The sequence below is a fragment of the Anabas testudineus genome, chromosome 23 (genome assembly GCF_900324465.2).
Source record: "Anabas testudineus chromosome 23, fAnaTes1.2, whole genome shotgun sequence".
NCBI lineage: Eukaryota > Metazoa > Chordata > Actinopteri > Anabantiformes > Anabantidae > Anabas > Anabas testudineus.
In genome coordinates this window covers 5,949,113-5,974,496 of record NC_046631.1, presented here as the reverse complement: position 1 = coordinate 5,974,496, position 25,384 = coordinate 5,949,113, and the positions used below count along the sequence as shown (strand labels likewise).

The 25,384-nt window shown below is 40.8% G+C and overlaps 2 protein-coding genes across 2 annotated transcripts; both read left to right on the top strand.

The window, feature by feature from the left end:
- The first annotated feature begins 15,782 nt into the window (after positions 1-15,782).
- LOC113163077 (small integral membrane protein 30) lies at positions 15,783-16,542 on the top strand. Its single transcript, XM_026361399.1, has one exon. The coding sequence runs from the start codon at positions 15,857-15,859 to the stop codon at positions 16,043-16,045; it is 189 nt and encodes a 62-aa protein (XP_026217184.1). The 5' UTR covers positions 15,783-15,856; the 3' UTR covers positions 16,046-16,542.
- Positions 16,543-17,933: 1,391 nt separating this feature from the next.
- Positions 17,934-21,938, top strand: gpr85 (G protein-coupled receptor 85). Its single transcript, XM_026361574.1, has 2 exons — positions 17,934-18,056; positions 19,428-21,938. Exon 2 carries the CDS (start codon positions 19,592-19,594, stop codon positions 20,723-20,725), a length of 1,134 nt encoding a protein of 377 aa, XP_026217359.1. The 5' UTR covers positions 17,934-18,056; positions 19,428-19,591; the 3' UTR covers positions 20,726-21,938.
- The last annotated feature ends 3,446 nt before the right edge of the window (positions 21,939-25,384 follow it).

Here is a 25,384-nt window from a genome sequence, read left to right as displayed (position 1 = left end):
AGTAAATCTGTCTGCATGCCATTTAGAACATTGGCCTGACCTAAATGTCAGAGCAGCATTTGACACAACCACTCTTTCTCTCCCTCCCACTCTAGATCCTTTCTAGTACCTCTCTTTTAATTAGCTTGGTCTTGCAAAAGGGTTAAGTTACCCAGACACAGATCATATTAATTTCGAAAGCCTTCAAGCTCCTATAAGGGAAGCAAAATAAAAGCCAGATGGGAAAGGGCCTGAAAAAAGCTATTGACATTCTCATGTATGTTAATACATCTGCATGGGAAAGGGAATCTTTTAAAGCCTAAAGACTTTCTTGCAGTGGAAAGTATTAAAACATCACTGGGAACATAAAATGACACAGTGCAGAAGAGTTTTTTTTCTGGTGCCTTTGTGCAACACTGTTGTTTTTTTGTAGGACAAATCACAAAGACACAAAGCAACATTAGCCACTGATTTTGTTGCTCGCTCCGAACGGCGGAATAGGATTTTGAAGCTAAGAGTTTAAGACAGAAAGGACAGATTTCTGGGTGATTCATTCTGGAGTCTGGAGCCAAGGTAAACTGTGTCACGTTTAGTGCCTGTGGTACCATATGTGTGTGTGTGTGTGTGTGTGTGTGTGTGTTCCTATCTTGCCGTGTACATGTGTGAAGGCTCACCTTCCCGGTGCATGCCTGTGTCCATAACAATGCCTGTGCATATGTAGGCCTGTGGGTGTGTTGGAGTGTGAAAAAGTGCAGAACGTGTAGAATATTCGAAGACACGTTGGAATGTGTGATTGTGTACTATATAATAAGTGTGGGCAGTGAGGATTACACAGAGAGAGCGCCATACTGAGAACTAACATATTGTTGGCATCCAAGCTCACACGAATGGATTCCATCTCCGAGCCTTGTCCCTCTATGAGTCTCTGTTTTCGGAAAGGCCCATATAGAAAGCAAATTAGTCTTTTTCCTCGTTTAAACTTCCGTTTTCCCCCCTCTCTCTCTCGCTAGCTTTTTTTTCTTTTATACTATTTTACCCTTGCATTTCACCCTGCAATGATTTTCACAAGTTGTTTTTTTTTTTTTTTTGTAGGACTGAATCACAGCCTGGTATTGACGTAACAACAAAAATCAAACTGCATTTCATCTGGCTCAGAAACTGCACTCTCTTTCTCTCTCAGTCTCTGAATATGACAACTAAATTAAATGTTCTGGCATTTTAGCTGTTTCAGGGTGAATCTGAAATCTTGACTGTGCAATTAATACTACCTTTGTGAAGCTTAGTTAGGTAATATTTTGTCTGCTCTCATTAACATATTAGTTTGTCACCTGTTTGCTGTCTTTCTGTCCATGGTCCCACCACTCACTCAACGTCACACACACACACACACAAACATGTCAAGCACCCAAATGTCTTGCACAGCCCAGGTCCCCCTGGGTCTGATTAATGCACTCTCTACAGGATTCCCAATGGGAGATCACTCACACAGCACATACTCATGTATGCGCTGCTCTGCTTTGGTTTATACACACACACACACACACACACACACACACACTGCCACATACTGAGGATACAGCATGGGACCTGCTAACTGTGTATTTCCCTTCCCAGTTAACAAGGCAATGGAGGGGACATTTTTTATATAATGGGCATGTGTTCATGACTCTGTGTGTGTGTGTGTGTGTGTGTGTGTTGGACAGAGAGGCTGTGCCATACTTACATGGCACACACTAATAATGCAGACCAATAGGAAATAAAGTTAGTGATTTTCTCAAAGTGATATTGTTCAAAAAGCAATTTCTCCACTATTACTTTTGCGTTCACTTCTGAGTTCATCACGGTTCATTGGACATTGCAGAAGTTTGTGTTGTAGTTTTCTGAAAACGATGAACTGCACACAGGCACTCAAGATATAAACTCAGGAAGTTTTCTAAAATGCATCAGTGCACCATGAGAAGTCACACTCTGCAAACCTTATCAACTGTTTTTGTCATCCCACAAAGCAATGTAGAATTAGCTGAACCAGGAACATGTATCTAGTTTTTACTTAGCAGCTTGACTTGGTGGTGTTATGCATTATTTTTATATCTGTTTCTCCAGGAAACAAGTCAACATATCAAACTTCGGACAACTTAAGGTGTCTCACATCTACACTATGTAAAAGACAGAGGCAAACATATTTAAGTTGACAGAGTAAACAACATGATGATTTGTGATTTTAATATATTTTCATATACTGTGCAAATGTAAGTGCGGGCGTAGTCAATGTGACTTGCAAAACATCAGCATGCGAATGTTAACATTGTAAGACTGTTAGTGTTTCACAGAAAGGATATTATATCCACAGCATAGCCTGCTATTCCTGAATCAGAATGTGGCTTCTCTAGGCATCTGCAGACAGATGCTATACAGCAAGTAACCATAAATATATAAATATGTCCACATTTATAGGCATCACTGTGAGCAAGACAAAATGAGATGAGAAGTACATCCTTCAACCAACCTGCAGTTTCTATTCAATAAACATGTATTTACAGGTAATCTTAGTATTCACTCATTCTTGTTGCTAACATTAAAGAATAATGCTGATGACCTGATAACATGACAGAATGCTAATTAATATCTATTTATCTAAAAGATTTTGACAATCATAGCATTTCTGAAGATGTGATGAGCAAATGTGATGGCAACAAGGTTTCTGCTTGTATCTATTAGAATGATGGTACTTTAAAGGTGGTTGTTGTTAGGCTTGGTTGGTTACACCTCCACCATCATGTACAGTATAAAGACAGGCAGATACAAAGCCTTCATATAGCATCAATACTTTTGCTAAACAGGGAATAATTGCATTTTTTGAGACCAAAGAGGAAAATACATGTGTATCTCACATGTTTTAACTGAACAGAAATGATGTCAGGAAAGCAGGTGTTAGGTTTTATCTTGAGGTCCATGAACTCATAGACACACACAAGCATATAGAGTCCTTTTCTGTGTGTTCAGTACAGTAGTTATTTCATTCTCCCCCCTCTCTCTCTCTCTCTCTCTTTCTCTCTGCTAACAAGAGAGTAAGGGGAGACAGGTCTGTTATGGTTCACTAGCTACAGGCCTAGTGAAATGTGAGAAGATGGTTGTGTGTGGTGAAATATGAGAGGATGGGTGTGTGTGTGGTATACTGTGAGCAGACGTGTGTGTGTGTGTGTGTGTGTGTGTGTGTGTGTGTGTGTGTGTGTGAGTGTATAGTAAAAGAAATAAAGAATGAAGAGGGAGAAGTGGAGGGGAAGGGCGTGCAAGTGTATCCCTGTGTGTCTGTGTGTGTGTGGGTGCACGTTTAATAGAGCAGGCTGCCTAAGTCCAGCGTCCGTTTTACACCAATAGATTTTAGTTTGAGTGACAGGAGAGAGGAAACAGCACCTCAGCCTGCTGCTGTCAGCTTATGTGAATAACTGCCTCTCTCTCTCTCTGACATCCCTTCCTGCCCGTACACATGCACTCCGTCTTCTTCACCAGCACAAATAATACAAACATGCACCTGAGCCCGCACCACACTTCCTAATCACCTTTTGTGAACGTTACCTCCTGTTTCATCAGGCGTCAGGTTGGGTAAGAGGACACTTTAATTTAAAGACACACTTCCGTCTCCAAGCTGAAAGTAAAGCAGTGGTAGGTTCAAAGTTGAATCAGAAGGCAGACGGAGTTTAGGATAAGTCATTGGAAAATAGTGGAGCCGGCCTGTTAACACGTCGTCAGAGAGAACATATCAGAAATGCCTGGCGTCGACGGGTGCATGTATACCTTGTCGGTGAGCAGAGTAAGAGGGGGCGGAGAGTGAAAGCCGCTTACTGTGGGACTTTGTGTTGCCATGGCAACTGTCTTTGCATTGAATCGATAGAACAGTGATGCTTGGATTTTGCACACTTTCCTGGTTTTCTCCCACCCGCCCCCCCCCCCCCCCCCCCCAGCCCCAGTTCTACTTTATTTATTTCTTCCTGCTGGCTTTGTTGTTTTCTGTCTTCCTGCCTGTAGTGTGCCCACATTCAGGTGCACACACACCTGGAAGGTATTTGCAAAAACAACACAAATTAACCGAAGTTCACATGTATCCAGTGACAAAGACAAAAACAGAGGTTTTTAGTTGTAATTAACGTACGTCTCATCCTTTCTTGATCCAAAGGATAGATGCATAGAAACAAATCTGATTCACATCTTTTTCATTCCACTGCTGATAAGGACAAAATAGTTGTGAAGGAATTTCAAAGTGACGACTTTTGAGACAGCCTGAATTTTTTTTTTTTTTTTTTTTAAATATTATCAGGTTGAGTCTTAAAACCTTAAATCAGAACCACCAAAGTCCTCAGGTTACTTTTCATTTACTGTTCTACAAACACTATTCAGTCATCCATTCCTGATGACTAGATAATGATAAAAGTGCAAAGTCTTGCATGATGTGTTTTTCCAATTATCCTTTGATCAAATAATCCGTGTGTTTGATGTAAAATAGTGAAATATTAGCTGGTTTTTGTCACAGAATTAGAACAGACAGAAAAGATACGCAAAATAGGATCATGATGACTATTGTGAAGAATAGAAATTACTGTTTTACAATACGTGTACACTTTGGAAAGCTTCATGATTAACACTGGAACATGTGGCTAAACGAAGCCTTTGCCATGGCAACAGATCTGTTTTAGAGTCTCATATAGTAGACCTATTTCTATTTCCATGACAACGTTGTGTAACATTCGACAGTCACCACCCAAAGAGCGCCTGCTAAGTGACCGTTCTCATCTGCTCGATATATTTTTTTAAGTGAAACACTGCAGTCTAAGGACAACATTTCTATGCATGGAAGGCGCTGTCGTATTTGTTGACCAAATAGAAGACATAAATCATGAACATACATAAAAATGCACAGACACCATTTGATCTGGATGCAGGAAGCATCTATGCCACTGGAGATAGGGGAGCCTGATTGAAAACCTGACAGTGCAGTGCAGTGTATGCAAACACAGGGGAAATAACATGTGGCCACTTTGGTAGTGACACTAAAAGCTCATTTACCTCTATTATGGTCCTACAAAAGCAGCCATAATACTGGAAAGTCAACCTTAAAAAATAAATAAAACAATCTATTAAAATGATTCTGTTCTCAAATCTGTCGTCTTCACTCAATTTCTCTCATTCTCTTTATCCTCATTTCGAAATAGAAGGGGGTTCTGTTTGAACAAGCAAGCCCCTACACCGCTTGTGAGAGACAGCTTGATTTCACAGGAGCAAAACGGAAGGAGGGAGAAATAGTGAGAGGTGTCTTCCATCCAGCAGGCGATGCAATCCTTCGCAGGAACACGGCAAGCATACCGCCAATGGCATCTCGCGCATGAGCCGACGCATGGAGGGTTTCCACGGCTACCCCCAACCTTCCTCGCCACCAGCCCTTCCCATCTCACTCCCTCAGTCTCACTTCTCTTCTGTCCCTCTCTCCTCCGCCTTCCAATAAATGTCAAATGGCTAATAAATACAGCAACCCATGGTTGATCATGTTGTCAGGGTTCACCCACATGGCTACACATGTACAGACTCTAAAAGGCAGATAACACATTCCCTATGATTCATGCCAGATCTGTGGAGTATTCCTTTTTTTTTTATTTAAATAACTCCAAAGCTAATGTGTTAAGCTTAGCTAAATATATGGGTGTTTGCAATTTACAATCTGGTGTTACACATGGCCAGTGCTGGATGTATTCCACACCACACCCTATAGACATCAAACGATTCAGAAATAAAAAGAATAGTCTACCTTACATTATGTGTTATTCATTAAAATAGGTCAATTTACATAGCGGCGTAAATATGACTGAAACAGCACTATAAATGTCATCCCACTCAGTTACGCTTTGTCATGGCACGCTGGTCCAATGCACTTTTGGAGAGTTGCCATCCCTTCACTCTCCAGCCGAATCCACTCTCTATGTCGAGCATCTTGAAGCAAAGAGATTTAATGCTCAGTGTGTTTTATTAAATTACATGTAGGCTACAGGTTTCTAACCACTGTACCATTTGGCCGCTACTCTTTTCCTTCAGTGCCTTTCAGATTTGCAATAAGCAGTGTCACCATTGCAGATTCACATCAATTACTGGTAAATAAAATGTCTCTCATCCAAAACTTCCCGTCCGATCCAGTGTTTGATTTGATGACTGAATCCTCATCAATGCATTTTAATTGTAAAGTGAGCTGCTGAATGTGTGCACAATGACAAGAAGAGTGATCTGACCATGTGATGTGATCAATGTGATGGTATGAGACAGAGTTTGTGCTCTGTATGTTCATCCACACAGAAAGTGTTAATTCATTTGTTCGTCTGTTTACTACTACCCTGGGATGAAATGTGCAAGCTGTAACACGCATAATGCAAGTGGGCATTTAAATATATGTTTACATGCATGTAGGCAAGCATATGCTTTTTGTTGTTATTGTTGTTGTTGTATAAAATGAAATTCTACATTTTTGCCTGCATTTGGATGTTTGATGTGAGCACAGGCAGGCGGTCTGCTCAGCTGCTGTGAGAAGTGGCACACTCGGATCATTAATCAGACTCGACGGCGCAGCGGGTAGCAGGCAAGCCACGGGAGAGCGCTAATGCATGCAAATGTATACTCGTTTTGGGGACAGGTTGAGCCAAGGACAGAACCTAGCCAGCAACAGAGAGGCAAAGAGAGAGAGAGAGAATATCATAGTGCGGGTGTGGGACAATTCATTCTGCTGTGGTCCAACACAGCTGAAGCATGAATGTGTTTTAAATCAACATGACAGTGGAGAAAAGGCAGAACAGGAACTCCATGCAGGAGATACAAAGGCAGCTCTTAGCAGAGGTGAATCCAGGATGTGACCCTTCATTGTGTTAAAAATGGTGTTGAATGCGAGGATATGGAACCGCAGCAGATATCATATCAGCAGTCTCACTGCAGAGGAAGGCTAACAACACGCTGCTCAAGCAAGACATCACTTAACATCACAAATGTATGAGGAAAGGTTGATTTGCTGCCAACTGAGGGCACAGTTAAGCATTTCAAGCCTTATTATTCTGCTCAGTGCTTGAGCCTCATTACGGCTGGGATTTTAGCTTGGTGGCGATAACCTTACATGACATCATGAGATGAACCTTTAACAAAGGAGCTTCTGAATGCGAATGGAGTGATAATATCAATGCTGGTGGGCGTCAGCATGATCTAAAGTAGCAGAGGCTACTTGAAATCATTCACACCGTTTTTCTCTGGGTTTTGTTGCAAATTTAAGTTAGTTAAACAAAAAGTAAAGTGATAAGATACTTTACAAATACAACAGCCTTACCTGGGTACCCAGGTAGGTGAGTTACCAAATGATTTGTTATAATTTATGCACACGTTGACTACTTCATGACGTAATGTCAAACGTCTGGTGCTAATGCTGCATTTCCAACATGCAGAGGAAAAGGCCTTCACCTGAAAACCAATTTAAACGACATAAAAGAGAATTGTTCATGCACAGTACTGTAGGGCCACGTCAGCCCTGTAGTCTATTTTATATGGAAAATAGAATTAAATGTTATTTGTAAAGAACGAAAATATTGAATAACTAAAATTCCAAGGATAGAATTTCAGCTATTAGCGTTGCAGAAATCTTAATGGGATTTTGAATGGGGTTTTCAGGTGTTCCAGGTTCACATCAGTTCAGTGGGTCTTGTGCATCATTGCACTTCCCAACTGCCCCCAAAAAATTCAGATCACAGAAATACTAGTTTGATCATTTCAGCAGTATTTCAGTCCTATATACTATTTCTTTTAAAATGTGTTAAGATTTAAATAAGTGATTTACTTAGACCTACACAGTCTTTAATGGGAAGCCAGTGAGGGCTCATATCCTTGTTACTGCAGTAGCAGCTCCTATAGGTTGATGTGTATAAGATACCTACCTAACCATGAATTAGTATGCTGAGTAAATGTTAAACAATAATAAATAATGTAATACAGCAGTCTATGTGTAGTGAATGTATACTGCATAAAGAAAATTATTATCAAGGGTACAATTTGTTCCACCTTGGCTTTCTGAGTTCTGTTTGTCAAATGTGACCAAAAGTCAGGGCTCGTGATTCAAGGTTTCACTCTTTTCCCCAGATAGATGTAAGGATGGAGGGAGGGATGAAAAGATGGAGTGACCGAACAATTGTTCTCTTCTTGCAAACAGGCCATTCAGGGAAATTCCCCAGGGAACAGAGCTTTTTCAAGGTTGCGTCCTACTCTCTTAGCTACATCTGTGTGTGTGTGTGTGTGTGTGTGTGTGTGTGTGTGTGTGCATGCCTGCCTGAGTAAATGTAGTCCTCTGGGTCTCAATAACGTTCAGTCAGGCTTATCTCTCCCCACATAAAAAAAAAAAAAAAAAAAGCGCTAACTGTGAATGTGTTAGTGAGTGTGTGCTGACTTGGCTAAGTGCCAGAGGTTTACACAAGTCGCCCAGGTCAGATGGAAGGTCAACAGCTGTTGGCTAAGAATGTTCTCTGTGTTCGTTTTGTCTGGCACATGAGTGAGGCCCAGGCATGAAAAGAACGAAATATATGGTCGTGTTATTCTGTGCAAAATAGATGACTCTCGGAAGGAAAATGCCACTTTATGAATTCATGCCTGCCTCGTGGTTTTAAATAACTCCAACAATTGCCATGAAAAGGTTGCAGGCATCCAGGCTGTATAATGACTTATGAGGTAAGGCTGCGTTCGCTAGCTTTCGAAAATGTGACTAAAGTTCACTTTCACTTGTAAATATAGCATTGTGTGTTTTTTATTCTCGAATTTAACTCTGTACTACTTGATTGAAAAGTCACTGCAGACAAATGACACCATTTGCTTCAATGCAGCCGTGCAATTGGAAAACTGTAGAACGTGCAACCAATAGCAGCTTTATTTTATTTCTCTTGATTCATGAGGGGGTTAATGCTGGAGCCTTTATTTCTGTCCACAAACTGTTCTCTCCTGCTCAGCACTGTTAAGATATTTTATTCCGCTCCACACTCGCTTCCATTGTTTGTTATTCGCAAGTAGTATATATGATAATTGGCCGAAGGATTTCAGAGGTTGGCAAATTGCATCTCCAATCAATGCCAGGACTCAGCAGAAATATATGTAACCCTTGTGAACAAAATCATGGTTATAGAGATTGAAGCAAAAGGGTTTACAAATAATCCAGACAAAGCAAAAGAACCATTACCATCTTTGCACTCTAAATATTTCTTCCAGGCAGAGGTGACAACACCAACAAACAGAGGCCCAGCAGTAGAGAAAAATTAATTAACAGAAGAAAAGAGACAAATCAGCACGACTTCATCTTTATGTTGTTTTTAAATTATACCCACATCAATAAAAGACTGATATGACTACTGCATGGTGTCTGACACAAGCATGTGTGAATTTTAACTAAAGCACGCACATGAGTTTAACACAAAACACAGACAGCTGGGTGACCCTCCCCTGTCCGATGTGAAGCAGACGATAGAGAATCGTGGAATATTTTGCCCCTGGATAAAGAGTTTAAGCTAAGACGAAGCAGCACCCTTCAGCCCCTTGGTTGGTTGTGTTTTTGTGTTTCACCTGCTCTCCACTCACTTCCTGCCACACTTATACTTCCTCCACTCACCGGCTCACTAATTACAGATTAGTTTCATCTGTTTGTCCTCACTCTTTTGTTTGTTGCTGGTTTCTTGCACATTAGACTCCATTTTGGACTCATCACACACGTCCATACCTTGTTTGTTGTTTTCGTCCCACTGAACTTTGCATTTTGTTTGCTGGACTTGTTTAGTTTACTCTGCACTAGTGTTTGATCCATTAGAGTCTTGTCAGAAATACCTTCCCTTTCAATGACTAGATGTAATATTAGTGAATCAAAACTCTGTGTGTGTTACCTTTGCAGCTCCTTTAAGCACAAGATGAAGTTTGTTTTCTCAGACAGTAGCTATACTTAAAAAAAAAAAAGAAAATTCAGTCAGTTCTTAATAGGCTCATATTTTCAAGACACACGATAACATTTTTCACCAATAGTTATTTATAATGGCACGTTAATTTGTGGTAGAAGATGTAAACAAATAGGAAGGTACAGCACATTTGTGGACTCGGACATGCTTTAGCACTCTGTTGCAAAATGACTACACACATATTTGCAGATAAGTGCAAACAAAAAACTCGGTTTATTTCTTTTTAAATTCTTTTGCTAGCACAACATTAAAGATATAAAACCTGTCCTATTGACCAAAGATCACCATTTTCAGAAATAGTTACGGTGAATTGTAAAAGGACAGAATTCCCAGAACTTTTCTTTGTATAGCAAGAGAAAACAAAAATGTTTTGAAGCTTTTTAAAAATGCTGTCCTGATAGTTTCTGAAAGTTTGTGAAATAAAATAAGTACCTCACTAACACATTCATGGTTAAACTGCACCTGTTTAAATTAGGGAAAGGAAGACGTGTTTGGGGAATGATGCCCACTGCGGATCGGTTAACTTCTTATTAAGTGTATTTGGATGAAATCTGTCCCAAAGACAGTATTCTTTTTTAGATAAGGGTGATGTGTGGGAGGGATGGCTGTGCTGCCCTCCACTACCTCAGGTACAGAATAGAAAATGTCTAATTATAGTAAGAGAAGAAGTCTTAACAATGCACTCAGTGCAGCTTGAATGGAATGATTCACTGCTCTGTAAATGTGAATCGATGCCTAAAAGACAAACTCAAGAGCTTAGCTGGTTGATGAAGCATCTTTCTTTTAGCAAATATTTTAGTAGCACCAAATGCATAATGTGTCAGGCAGAGCAGAATGCTAATGCATATACAACCACTTTAAGGTTTTCTAATCTTAAAATACACTGTCGATTCGTACTGTGAGTAGAGCCCGTATGACAGTGGATATGCAGGATGTGTGTCTGGACTGTGTGAAATTCATGTGTATGGACTAATAAATGGACCGGCTGAGGATAGTTACATTGTCCCCTTGTTGCCTCTCTCGGCCAGATAGCCTTTTTAAAGGCCACAGTGGAGGCTAAGTGGCAGGGTCATTTGCTACACACAGCTTTATAGACCGCTGCGAGAATATACTCTACTTAGTCCATGACATAGCTTCGTTTTTAAATAATGTGCTTTGACTAACTTGCAAGATTGAACAGCTTTAAAATTTGAAACTGAAATAAAGAAAAATTAAATTTCAATGTATTAGCAGACTGGTAAGCTGCATTATAGAAATATGTTACATCATCACGCTAACCATGTATAATTATGAGTATTAACCCATGCACTTTCTGGCTGTCACCACATCTGTAACCATAAGGAATTTGGTGACAGATATCTGTGTCTGGTCATTTAAGAGCCCTTTGCTGATCCTCCGGAGAGCATTACTTGACCTGGCTGTTGGGAGAAGAGACAGACGTAAGCTTAAAATATCTCCCGGGCTTGACACAGCACTGCTCCAGCTGCACTCTGTAATTACCAGCAGTGCAATCAGCAGACTCGTTAATTTCCCCTGACTGACAGTCACTGATGGCTCAGTTGCAGAAAATGCACTGGTACAACTTCATAAGCAAATGGAACTGACGTCCTGAAGCATTCCTCAGCCTCAGAGCCCACACTCAGAAAAGTGCATATTAATTTGAACAAATGAAGACAAGTCATTAAGATGCAGTACATATTCCTATGACAAATGACTGGGACGTGTCTCATTGCAAAAACAAAAAAGAAATATACATATACAAAGAATACATGTACTATCTTTGGCTAGAGAACAGCGGCTACACTGTCTCACTGCTGAGCACTCATGTTATGTAACGCGCCATGAGAGGTGCTGCTGAAAGGCCTAGTACATGGAAGCACTTTCTGGTTCTGCAGAAGTATTGATTTAAGCGTAAAGCAATGTGAAGCTGCCCAGGAGGTAATTGGGGTGAGAGAGCCAGCAGAATTGCCCTAGATAAATAGGCCGCCTAACAGGTTGTTTACAGCGGCGATTTGACATGATGCATGAGATAACATGCAACATGCAGCGATAGGGTCCAGCTCAAGGCCAAGCTACAGGTGCAACCACTAAAATAGAGAATAAGAAAGAATGCAAGCAGGATAGTGAGCACATATTTAGAAATATTTTAGGATCATAAATGTGTATTATAATTTCTCACTTTCAATGTGTGATAATAACTCCACTGCTGCGACATTCATATACAGTACACAGTATTCACTTCTTACCTCCTCCTTTATTCTAACCCTGTGTCACTGGGCTCTTCTGTGGTCCTTCACTGCAGCCATTTTGCATCCGGAATTGAAAAGGATGCAACCTATGAAAGCAAAACAAATCAAAAGAATATGAGATCTGTCCAAAGCAGTGGAGACAGCATAACATTAGCATAGTTAGAGGTGCAGATATAACCCCACCAGTGCTACTCACATTGAACTAGAAATATACAGCATATACTCATCGTACAGGTTTTCAGACACTTCTTATAAATGTCTCATCATCACTCCAACCACAGTGATGTTTTTGTAGGAAACACACAATACAACACTTAAAGGATTATGTTCTGACCCAAAGTAATTATTAAAAAAAAAAAAAGAGCTTCATACAATAAGTTTATGAAAGGAAATGTGTTGCTAGGAGGTGGTTTGGAGTAGATAGTATGCAAAACATGTTCAGTCTGAATTCACTGCTATATTTTTCTCTATTAAGCCAGACCACAATCTTACTCAAGTTTACTTTTTTTTTTTGTTTTTTTTGTTTTTCCCTCGTTTGCTGAAGGGCAACAGCCAAGGGCAGCGGGCATGAGTCTGTTTGATGATGCACCTAACAGCAGCAAACTTGAAATGGGTAAAAGAAATGCATTCACTCAGGAGATAACAAAAATGAGTTTCATTTCCTTGCTTCACTGCATTCATGCATGTCATTTTCATTTAGCATAGAATACGAATACCAAACACATACAAATACCAGAATAAGAAGATGGACTCAACAAGATTTGCAAATCTCACAAAAACTCTAATTAAACACCTACAATAAATCTGAATTCTCATGAAATTAAACAGGACTTAACATTTGTTGACATCAAAGTTCTAGGAGGAAGAAAAACAAATGTAATACGTTTTAAAAGACATCTTCTGTCCTGTGCAATTTCATATACTGTTCCCTAAAACAATAAACTGAATTCCATTTTAAATATTTAAAAAAATGTAGATTGCATTGTGCCATGCATGATGCTTTTTGTATTTTTATGTTTGTATGTATGTGTATACTTGCCGTGGCAATATGATGATGAACCAACTATGTGATTGCTTTCATCATTGAGACCGGCAGAGGTGACATTTACATCATGACAGGAAATGTGATGAGCTGTCAGTCTCCTGTGTACACGTACACGAACAAACACACACGTAGACGTCGCGAAGAACAGAGATGCACCGTGCTTTCGCTCATATTTGATTTACTCCTAATGTGATTTAGCCTGGTTTGAAATATTACGGGATAAATCACACTGATAGGCTTGTAGTCATTTTAATTTCAAAATAAACCGTCACGTGTCTCTGTTATGCTTAAGACACTTCATCCCCCTGCTGCAACCTTAAGGGGCCAATGCTACTTTAGCTCCTTTCTATAAGAAACTCTATGAGATAATTCACAGGAATATACAGTGTAATGGTTGGCTTATTATGACTAACCATTAAGCTAATGCCTTGACACTCTGCAGTAATATGATAATGCCTTGAGCCTTTTTTTATTCTATTTTGACATACCTTATTAATTCTAATGGGGAAATTGTTGTGGACAGGTTGCTATATTTTCTTGCCTTGTCCAAGGACACTTTGACATGTAGAGTAATCAAACCAGTGATGCCACGGTTCTTGTACTGCTGTTTAACCAAAGGAACTACATTTTACTCTCTTATATTACACTACAGTGATCTGTTCTCATCTACTACCTTCTTAACGCAGTGGCAGCTCTCAAGTATCACTGTAAAAAAAAAAGGTCACAAATCTGTGCCATGTGACGACAACGTTACACTGCCTCAAAAACGTGACTGAATATTTACTTTGTCAAATTATCTCAAGCAAATTTCAAGAACAAAGCAACAATGCAAGGATGAATTGATTACCCTTTAAAGCATTATACAACTGTCAGCGTAACACTCGGATGCGTGATTGTCAAGCATCCACCCTCAGACTCCCTCTCAGCTTCCAGTGTGAATATATAATTACACTGCGTCATTTGTCTTTTTGCAGGTTTGTGATGTATTTCAGCTCATCCCACGTCTCTAGCCAGCGTGTGAGTCAGTGTGGTCCAACACTGTGTTACGCAGATCCAAGCTACCATTTATTTCTTTTTCTGGTGTTGATTCAGGCCCTCGTAAGTATTTTAACGTCTTGCACACTGTCACAAAAGACACAGGAAAATCCATTTGTCATGTCCCTCACAGTACAATTCATTATGGATAGTATGCCAAAACACTATAAAAGCACTACTACAGCAATTGCTTTAAAGGGTCAGCTTTTTAGAGGTTTCTGAGAAAACCAATTTCAGAACATAATTAATCTTCAGGGAGAGATGTTTTGTGTTGTTTGGTAAAGGTGGAACTCTGTCTCCACTGTCAGAAATTGAGAATGGATGACGCATATGAAACCAAGGACTCCCAAAACTGGCCTTTTTACTACATTGTACCTCGCAAAACATACTGTCGCTTTCAGCCTCATCACTGTACAAATATAGAGACGGGGCCTTCAGATGTTGCAATGCAAAACAAATAATAGGGGATATTATTGTCACTGTTCTAGGCGCACTCCTCTTTATGGATATTCCCTCTTCCTACAAACACTGCTGAGATCTACTGTGCATCTGCTGGTACCAGTTCTGACGATGTCAATGACCTGTATGTTTGAAATAAAAAATAAAAAAACCTGCTTGAAAAGCCAGCGCAGCCATAGAGACGAGAAATGACTCACGAATACATGTGTGCACTGTAAGTGTGCATGTATGTGTCAGACAAATTGCCGAACAGACAGCGGAGCTGGAGAGAGTGTGTGATGAGAAAGCGAGAGGAGCGAACAGAGGGAATGTGTGCCTATTCATCTCCTGGCTTGGAGCAGCCAGGTACAGAGGTATAGCAGGCGTACAAGGTCAATATTTTACTTGCTCGCTTTTCTACCCTAATGAAATTACAAGCAAAGTGTCCTGGGAGAGCACACAGAGAGATATAAACTGGGCCCCAGTCCCCCACCCTGCATGAAGTAAGAGGTCCCCATGTTTAGTCATGACAACACGGTGGATTTGTTCAATTATTTTCCATATTAATTAATAAAACATAGCTGCAGTAGGCAGTTTTATCTGGGTGACATAGAAATCTGACCTTGACAAACAAGTGTCATATGCAACAGACAGTAGTTTAGCTTGTTTCTGTCAGCACGTGTTTGTCTTCAGAGACAAATCAAGTTGTTGATGACCATGACTGATGTTAAATAGTCTCCTTTGTTTATAGCAGGGCCTGGGGGGTAGGGACATGAAGCACTGACAGTCTGTCAGCCTGATCATCAATAATAAGGGAAATAATGCTACTGTACAGTTTTCTAGTTTCTGTTTGCAATTTATATTGGTTAAAAACAGATCAACAACATAAAAGAGAAATAATTGTGTCGTTATTTCTGTGCCACGGGACAAATGTCTAATTGAAAACAAATGGACTCTTCTTTAAGAGAGTGAAAGGGAAAATCCCAGCTGCGCTACGAGCTACGATTGGCTGAGCGCACCAGGAAGTGGAGCCGCTGCGTCGCTGTCATCTGACTTCGACGCAGGCGCCCCAGCTTCCCGAAAGTCAACAGCAACAGCGGAAAAAGCTCAACATGGCTCCCAGACTTGAACTTCCAGCTGTCGCACCGATCATCTGGATGGTCGTGCTGTCCCTGATCCCGCCGGTGGAGGCTTACGACGCGGGCGACGCCTTGGCGCTGCTGCTGGGCACCGTCCTGACTGTGGTGGGCTTCTGCGTCTGTCTTGGCTGGTACGCACGAAGGCGGAACGGGCAGCTGTGACGAGAGATGACCCTGTAATCGTTCACCTGTCCTGTCATGTCACCATCCACCACATTAATACCTCCCCGTGTTGTCGCCTGTGTTCAGCCTGGCACCAGGTCACTGATGAGAATCGTGCCTTATCGGTATTATCGCGTCAAATCCGAGGGGAACCACGTGGACTCTTGGGAAGGGAACATCCAGGAAGTCCCTATAAGAGGAGCTGTTTCTTGTTGCATTGCTGACATTGGGGACCAAACACTGCTGCAGCTGTTGCTTACTCTCCTGATCATGACTGATCTGAACACTTTTCCTTGCTTGGAGCGATCACTGTGATTTCCTGCTGTCTCTAGATTTGCAGCTTGCAGCTTGCAGCACAGCGTTGCCGGTGCTTGAAGCACACTTTGGCAAGTGTTGTTACATGACAAGAGAGGGGCTGCTGCTGCAGTTCGTGCTAATCAAACGTGCCTATTGCTTTGTGAAGAATAAATGGCTTTATTTGAAGCTCTTCTCCACTCTTTTATGGGGGACTATCTACATTGTTTTACTAGATCCACTTGGTTTTGCTTGACCTGTGGGTTCAGCTCCTTCCAGAGGGTCACGAGATTAATCTGAGATGTCTTGAGATAAAGATCGATAGTGAGGAAAAGGGAAGTGATGCTACTTTCCTGCAATCTAGTTTTATAAGAGGCCTGCAACTGTTGTCCTCGAGTGAAACTCAGTATTTAAAAGAACCCTTTATATTTAGACTAATGAACAAGTGTTCAACTGTATTACGAGTGATTAAAATCATTATTTTACCGTGGGATGAGGATACGTCCAACTATTTACAAGGCCTGCGTCAAAATGAGTGATTGTTCATTAGAGAATATTAGAACATGCATAAAATCACCTTTGCTTTGATTTAGCTTTGTCCGGAGGGCAGTGTAGTTAATTTATTTTAGAGTAAAATTAATCTTCCAGTCTCTCCTGTACCTTTGCTAATAATCTACTGTCAACCTATGTGGATCACTACATCTATTACAGTGAATAGGTCTCCATGTCTGTAAATTTGGTGAGCTGTGATTAAAAGGGAGCTGACTATATATCTCAGCAGCGTGCATTTTTAATAATAAAGAAATTGCACAGTTCACGTTGTTACCTATGCTGCTGTAAGTGAAGATTATATCCGTTACAGTAAGACGCCCCACATGTATGATCATATCTAATTCAGTAGACAAAGTCACATTGTCCCTGTTCAGTTGGATGTATGTGCATGTATATATGTGTCTACATGTGTACATGTATGAGTCTGATCATTGTTCAGTCACACTCATCATGACATCACACGTCGTCACGGTGGAGAAACCAAACTCCATGAATTTATCAGGCAGGATGGAAAACAGTGTGCAAAGTGCTTGTCAATTATGCATAGACAGTACAGGGGAAGCCATTCTAGCTTGAGGTGAACAGGGCTGCCTGATTTAACTCCTCACTTTGTACATAATGGTCGACATTTGTGTGAGGTGAAACATGTATGAGTGCAGTGAAAGGCGGATGGAGAGCTCCTGTACACAGGTGAGATCCACCTAATAATCTGATATTAAACAACATAAGAAAAGACTTCCTCATGATTTAAATGGTAAACACATAAAAGACATGGGTTTAAATAAACCTATAAAAGTCAAGAGCATCATGAAGTTGTAAAGAAATAAAAAAACCTTTACACCAGACCCACACGTTACCAGACGTACTAGTGAGTACTGCAGTAACGCGTTACCGACCAGCAGCGCACCCACTGAACAGATGTTACCGTGACAGAGACGGAGCTGCTGCTGCTGCTGCTGCTGCTGCTGCAACAAGAGACGAGACGCGTCTTGGATCGCAAATAAGGATGCAGGGCGCATGCGCCCTGGGCTCCGTTTACTGTAGGAAATTCACCGTGGAGGAAAAAAGGGGGCAGGCAACAAATCAGGCTTTTTAAAACAGCAAAAATCCGACTAGTGCAATGTAAATAAGATCCAGGAGGGACGCGAAATAGGATTATCAACAGGTAGGATTTTGATTGATTGTGTTCGGCTGTCTCTCTCCTTATGTTTTTTTTTTTTTTTTTGGCCTTGTCTTGTGTGGTGGCTGCGATTCTGGGCAATTCATAGCGAGGACTTGGAAATGATTCTAGTCTAATGGCCGTGCGGATCCGCTACCCTGTTACGCTTTATCCAGCCGATGGGGATGCGAGGACCGTTATTTCATCCTGGTTTGATTTTTTTTTTTTTTTTTAATTGGGATTCAAACGCGCCTAAATACTCGACTGACAGTCGGAGGACGCATTTAAACGCGTAAGTAGCCACAAACGCCAATGAATAAAATCAGACATGGCCATTTGGAAACAATACAGATGGGTATTGGATAGACATTCCGTAATATTGCTACCCGCAGGCTTGTTATTGTCACTTGTACCCATCCTCTTCAATCACACCCGCTTCATAACAAGGAAAATGATGTCGAGATGCATCATGTGCAATACTGACATTAGATTTTAGTGCCAGTATTACACAGCAGCTGTATTCGCTTTGAAATGACCAGAAAAGATGATGTAGAAAATTGAGGCTGGCTCAATAACCGCCCTAATGAGAACACTGCTTATTAACTTAAGACGCGTAATCCAGTTAACCTTTAATCAGACAGAAACGCGCAGGCTTTATTATGGACGCTTCCTCCGTCGATTTTCCACAATGGATAAAGGCAGGGCGAGTTCATCCGAGGCATCCACCGATAAAGAGCCTTCCTGTGTTCTGCAGGGTGTAGGGGCTGATCAAGAAGAGCAAGAAGAGCTTCTTCTGGACCGCATTTCTCTCAGCGTTTCACAGTGCGCTGCAAATGTCCGTGAGACGAGTTTTTTTTTATTTCTGGGCAGCTCGCTCCTTTCAGACAGTCACGGGAAAATGCGTCGTTTGGTAATACTGTGCCTTTTTCTGGGTTTATTTATTTATTTATTATTATTTGTTTGTTTGTTTGCTTGTTTGTGTTGCTTTTGTTCAGCAAATTCCGCAGCCATAAGATTAAAGGTTGAATTATTGCAGAGCTCCATCACTGTCCGTCTGTGTCTCTGTCTGTAGACAAAGTCTCCAGGCTGAGACACAGCTCTGCACTCTGCAAATGTGAAAATGTAAAGAAAAGAAATAATTAAATGACGGGCAGAGACACAAAATAAATAAATAAATAAATAAACATGTATATATATATATATATATATATATATATATATATATATATATATATATATATATATATATATATATATGTGTGTGTGTGTGTGTGTGTGTGTGTGTGTATATATTATATGTGTGTATGGCTTACCACATTCTAGACTGTGCTACTGCAACAATGCAGCTGTGGACTGAACGCTGATGCTATTTTTCAGGGATTTTTTTTAGGTGTGATGAGACAAAGGAACAAAGGATGCCTTAGTGGAGAGGTTGCTTATATGCCTGGAAACCTCTTCAAAGCACACCGCCAAATGGATCTAACGCCTCCCCCTGCCACCTCAAGATCATGATACTTGGCTGAAGCTATTCCACTATCTTTATGATCCCTCCTCCATCTATGGCGAACTATAGCCATGCAGGGGACCACACCATCTTGCAGAATGTCTCTCCTCTCGCCACGTTCCTCAAACTGACCTCTCTGGGTTTCATCATTGGAGTCGGTGTGGTTGGAAACCTCCTGATCTCCATTCTGCTGGTCAAAGACAAGAGCCTGCACAGAGCACCCTACTATTTCCTGCTGGACCTGTGCGCCTCAGATATCCTGCGCTCAGCCATCTGCTTCCCCTTTGTCTTCACTTCGGTTAAGAATGGATCTGCCTGGACCTACGGCACGCTGACCTGCAAAGTTATAGCCTTCTTGGGAGTGCTCTCCTGTTTCCACACGGCGTTCATGCTATTCTGTGTCAGCGTCACCCGCTACCTGGCCATCGCACATCACCGCTTCTACACCAAGAGGCTGACCTTCTGGACCTGTCTGGCTGTCATCTGCATGGTGTGGACATTGTCAGTGGCTATGGCGTTCCCTCCAGTGCTAGATGTAGGGACGTACTCTTTTATCCGGGAGGAGGACCAGTGCACATTCCAGCACCGTTCCTTCAGGGCGAATGATTCACTGGGCTTCATGCTCCTGCTGGCGCTCATCCTCCTGGCCACACAGCTGGTTTACCTCAAGCTCATCTTCTTTGTTCATGACCGTCGAAAAATGAAGCCTGTCCAGTTTGTGCCTGCTGTCAGCCAGAACTGGACCTTCCACGGCCCAGGAGCCAGCGGGCAGGCAGCGGCCAACTGGCTGGCGGGATTTGGTCGAGGCCCCACCCCTCCTACTTTGCTGGGTATCCGGCAGAACAGCAATGCAGCAGGCCGCAGGCGTCTACTGGTATTGGATGAATTCAAAACAGAGAAGAGGATTAGTAGGATGTTCTACATCATGACATTTTTCTTCCTGGCACTGTGGGGTCCCTATCTGGTCGCCTGCTACTGGCGGGTGTTTGCAAGGGGTCCTGTAGTCCCTGGGGGATACCTGACAGCAGCCGTGTGGATGAGCTTTGCCCAGGCTGGGGTCAATCCTTTTATCTGCATCTTCTCCAACAGGGAGCTTCGGCGCTGCTTCAGCACCACACTCCTCTACTGCAGAAAATCCAGGTTACCAAGGGAACCCTACTGTGTTATATGAAGGTTTTGCTGTGGGTTTTTTTCTCATCTATGTCTCTATTTCCCTGATTGATCTTGATCTGGGCTCGTTCCCACTGTACAGCGCACTCTCTCTTTCTATCTCTCTTCCCTTCATTCTCCAGTTTTTCTCCTGTTCCTCGTCCTAACCCTTCTTTACAAACGTAGAAGGTGGACTGCCAATCACGGGGCTCTGCCGGGTTGATTGAATATCAAACGTGTCAAACGTGGAGGCTGAAGGGAATGGGAATACGCAGGAGGTCCGGATCCCCTCCTGTGTTTATGTTTTAGTAAACAGACATTGTGGAAGGCCATGCCAATGCAGAGAAGCAAAAAGTTGAAAAAAAAAATGAAAAGAAAAGAAAAAAGATTTGAGAAAACAATGAAAACAAAACCTCTTGCGTTATTCTGTGAGTGTGAAGCATCAATATGAAAAGAAAAAGAAAAAAAAGAACAGAAAACAAAGAAATGATACCTCTCAAGGAATCACTGGAAATGTTTTACATTTTACGAGTTGCACTAAAAAGAAGATGTAAAGATGCTTTTTTTGGTCAACAGTTGCCAAATGCATTGCAAGGACAACGTTTTTCTTCTTATTATTTTCCAAACTAAACAATGAATGCTTTAATTTGCAACAGACTACACAACCGCTGTAAGTAAAGCAAAACTTGGTGACTGTTGGAATACACCATCACAAGAGGATAAAATGGTTTTAATGTAAGTGATACCTTTTTCATTTACGGGGCGGGGGCTTAATGGTGGGGATTTACAACGTATGGTTTTGAAGTTGCAACTTAAAACTAGAAATGATTTCTTGTAGTTTTACGATCCATATCTCCTTAGTGTCTGGCATTGTTAATTTTCTTATCACCTTTTACAAAAACAAAAGAGGAAAAAAAAAAAAAAAAAAGATGAAATGATGTTTGGATTTTAAAAAGTTGCTTTTAAGAACATCCTTGTGCTTAAAAAGACAGTGAAGAAGTAGTTAAATGTTTCATCATATCCATGTACCTAAACACTATCATGTTGTTACAGTATTGCTGATGCCACTCCGGGTGTTCTTGCCTTAATGGTTACAATATTGTCATGTTTCTTGGTTGTTGGGTTATTTATTTTGTTTGTTTGTTTCATTCACACCTAAAAAGATTTTTTTTTGCTTTTTATTTAGACTCAACAGGAGCTTTTTGTTTCTTTTTCACACCAACGTGAAGTGCATGTCCATTTTTTGAAAAAGCTGGTCCACTCCAATGAGCATCACAGACCATACACTGAGCAGCAGCCCATTTTTATTCTGCAACCGTTTGCTCCGCCCCACAGAGTGCTCAGAGCACAGGGAGTGTGTGTGCGCGTGCGTGCGTGCCCGTGGGTGCATGTATGTGCGTTTCAGAACGTGTTTGCTGCGTGGATCAGACAATAGTCACTTCAAGACCAGAGCCTTAGTATGAAATCTTGCACAATTTGTAAAAAATGTAAAAGAAAAAAAAAAAAAAACACACAAAAAAAACAAGAACAGACATTTAAGGCACACCGTCTTGTTTCTACTTTCCCTACATTTGCTCTCTACTGATTGTTTTCAATGACTTACTTTTTTCTCTTGTGGCCATTTTAATATTTATTATGTATTCTTTTTGTATATTATAGATAGATTGTGTGTAAGTATGTGAGTCTTTCATTTTGAAGTCCCGAATGTGAGTACAGTTTCAGTTAGGATTGCATTTGCTGAAAGTTAACTGTGTAATCTGTTGCTTTTTTGACAATAAAAAGTTTCCATTTTGCAAAATTTGTTTTTTTATCCCTGTCATTGGGCGGAGATCAATAACTGTATGGCCACAGCTAAACATCTGCAAAACCCTTAGTGTTTCAAAATGGTGCTTGGTCAAGTGGTGAAGATCTTCACTCTCCTGCAGGTGGAAGATTTTACATTTATATCTTGAAAGTGTCTTTTTCTCGTTACAAAACCCTGAAACCATCCACAATGGGATGAATTCTTACTTTCTGATTGCTCAGTATCTTAAAGCCACTGTTGAGATGTTACAATGTCCATATTTTGTATTCAAATGACTGATGGTGGTTGGTGTTTCTATGAGGATTTTATATGTGTCATTCATGTTCACACCAACCGTCCTTTTCTAACAAAGAGTGATGAAATGTTCAACTGTGTCTCTTTTGGAGCCCAATCTTTTCTGTCATTTGGGTCTTTGAGACACCTTGTCAAATACTGAATATATGCTAAACCGGGTCACTGAATGTGAAGTGTGTTGGATATATCCCTTGGCATGCTCCACCTTACAGTTTTTCATTCTGTGTTAAAGGGAAATACCACTGAATTTTAGATGAAATTTATACAACTCCCATGTGGAACAATGGCAAACCAGTCTGGATTAATGACTACCCTCACACTCAGCCCTGTAGCTACAAATGGCATAGCACTTTGTACTAAGCCTTCATTTTTTAGGAATGCATTTATATGCAGCTGCACTGAAAATGAAATAGGAACATATGGGAATATAGAAATTTAGCTTAGGTTTCAAATGCATAGCAATTCTAAATCAATTTCCAACCTCAAGTGCTCCAGTAAGAAATGTAGGCAAATTATAAGAACATTATTTTCAAAATTCCTTGACCCTTCCATCCCTTCATCTTCTCCTTTAACGATGAGATAAATAGGAGAATCAAGGCATTAAAGCACCTTTCGTTGAGCATCATTACAGATTTAAAAGTGAGGCTGCGGGACTGAGACACATTTTTTCTTCAATTGAGTGGTATTTCTTTGCGAAAGATTGTAATTACAGTATTTCACAAGCTATTATGTGCATCTAGGAGAACAGAGTGTAAACTGAACAATACAAGATTCATAACTGCCAATTTTGTATGATTCACACATGATTGTTGCTTCTTGCTTTTGACCAAAAATGTCACTGTCCCTAAAATTCATTCATCTCAGTAATGACCTCCCCCTAGGTGCCTGAAAACACAAAATACAATGCTGAAATGGCTTGTAAACACTTGAGGTAATTGAATGCTGTGCTGCAGGTTCCACTGATGAGAAATAGCTATTAGGGATCCATTTTCATCACAGGGATGGCAATTGCTGTTTTATTTTGTACAGTGATCATTTCAATTTGGACCCAGGAGGGCCAAGTTAGATGTTTTGAAAATTGGTAGATAGCATGAAATGTTCTTGTCTAGTTTCACATATTATGGTTTAATTTCTTTTTTTTGTCCTTAAAACCTGAACAGTGCCTCTTGATATCGAGAGGCAGTTCTTAATGGAAACACAAAAGACATTTTGTGGAATTGAATCTTTTAACCGGGGCTGAAACTGTGCCACTTGAGACTGGAGCAGGAATTAACATCTCACTTATGTATATATCTTAGGCTCGTTCAGGGTATGCAAATCATCAAAATGGCGTCACTTTTGAACATTGGCCCATTTCCTCCCATGCTCATTCGAGCGCCCCAGTAATTCTGTTTCTCTCCACGTCTGAGAAAGGATGACAGGCAGAGGTGGTTGGCTTGAAAGTCACACCCATACCCCCTCTGAGGTAGCATCGCTCATGAACAACATAGAGAAACATATTGTTCATAATCAAAGCAATTAGGAGGCTGTAATCCACTGTACCATCTGACTGGGGTCGGTTCTTTGTGCTGGTATTTAGATCATGAAATAAAGAGTATATGGATCATGTTTCTGAGCCAATTAGAACTCTTTACTGCAGATACTTTTCATTCAACCATCAGAAGACTTTTCTATTGGATTTTGCTTGGCAACGAAATACACAGCTTTCCCTCATCCCATGTCACTTTCCTTGTATTTTGGTGGATTTGCGCCACAATTTCTGTTTTTAATGGACTGCCAATGGGCTCTGAAAAAAAAAAAAAAAGCCTGTCACCTTAGCCCTCTTTTGGTGTCTATAATTTCAGTAAATACCATCTGTTGCTGAGGAACATTGGCTTTTTTCTAAAAGGAGGCTAAAAGCTTATCTAATATGAGCTTTTCTGCACTCTTAAGCATTTTTTATTTGTATAACGCACACCGAACCTTAATTAAAGTGCAGTAAGGTTCTGTGCCGAGAAGCACTTAAATATGGAAAGCTGCTTTGAATGGAATGGAGTGGACAACTCAATCGTCTGACAAGCTAATCAGGAAAAAGGAAGAATTGCTTTCTGCCTTGGCATCACCCTGCACTACATATTTGTTTGATTATGTGACTTCTTGAGAACGGAGCTGGAAATACAGTGGTTCAGTACGCTTTGCATCATTTCTCAGGGCATGAATTGTGCTTTGTGAAACGATATTTACTTCCTATGTATTTTGTGGGGTTTTCCACAGGATGTTTGGTCAAATGATTTTTTGTTATTTGCCTGTACATGTGTGTGACCCCCATGACAGTGTGTGGCAGCAGGTTTTCATGCATTCGTGTTTGTCCTCGCACACAGGTCAATCTACTGTCAGTGTTTCAGAACAGTCTGTAATAGCAAACAGTTCTCTTCACAGCTATAGAGGACATGGTTAACAGTAATCAAAGTGCGGAGCTGCATTCGTTTCCTCTCTAATGGCTTTGCAGTTTTTTTTCTAATGTGCTACAGCAAATTGTTAACAGTCAAATTAATGATAATTTGAGAATGGGTGGCTGTGTGTCTACATGGTCAAATACCTCAC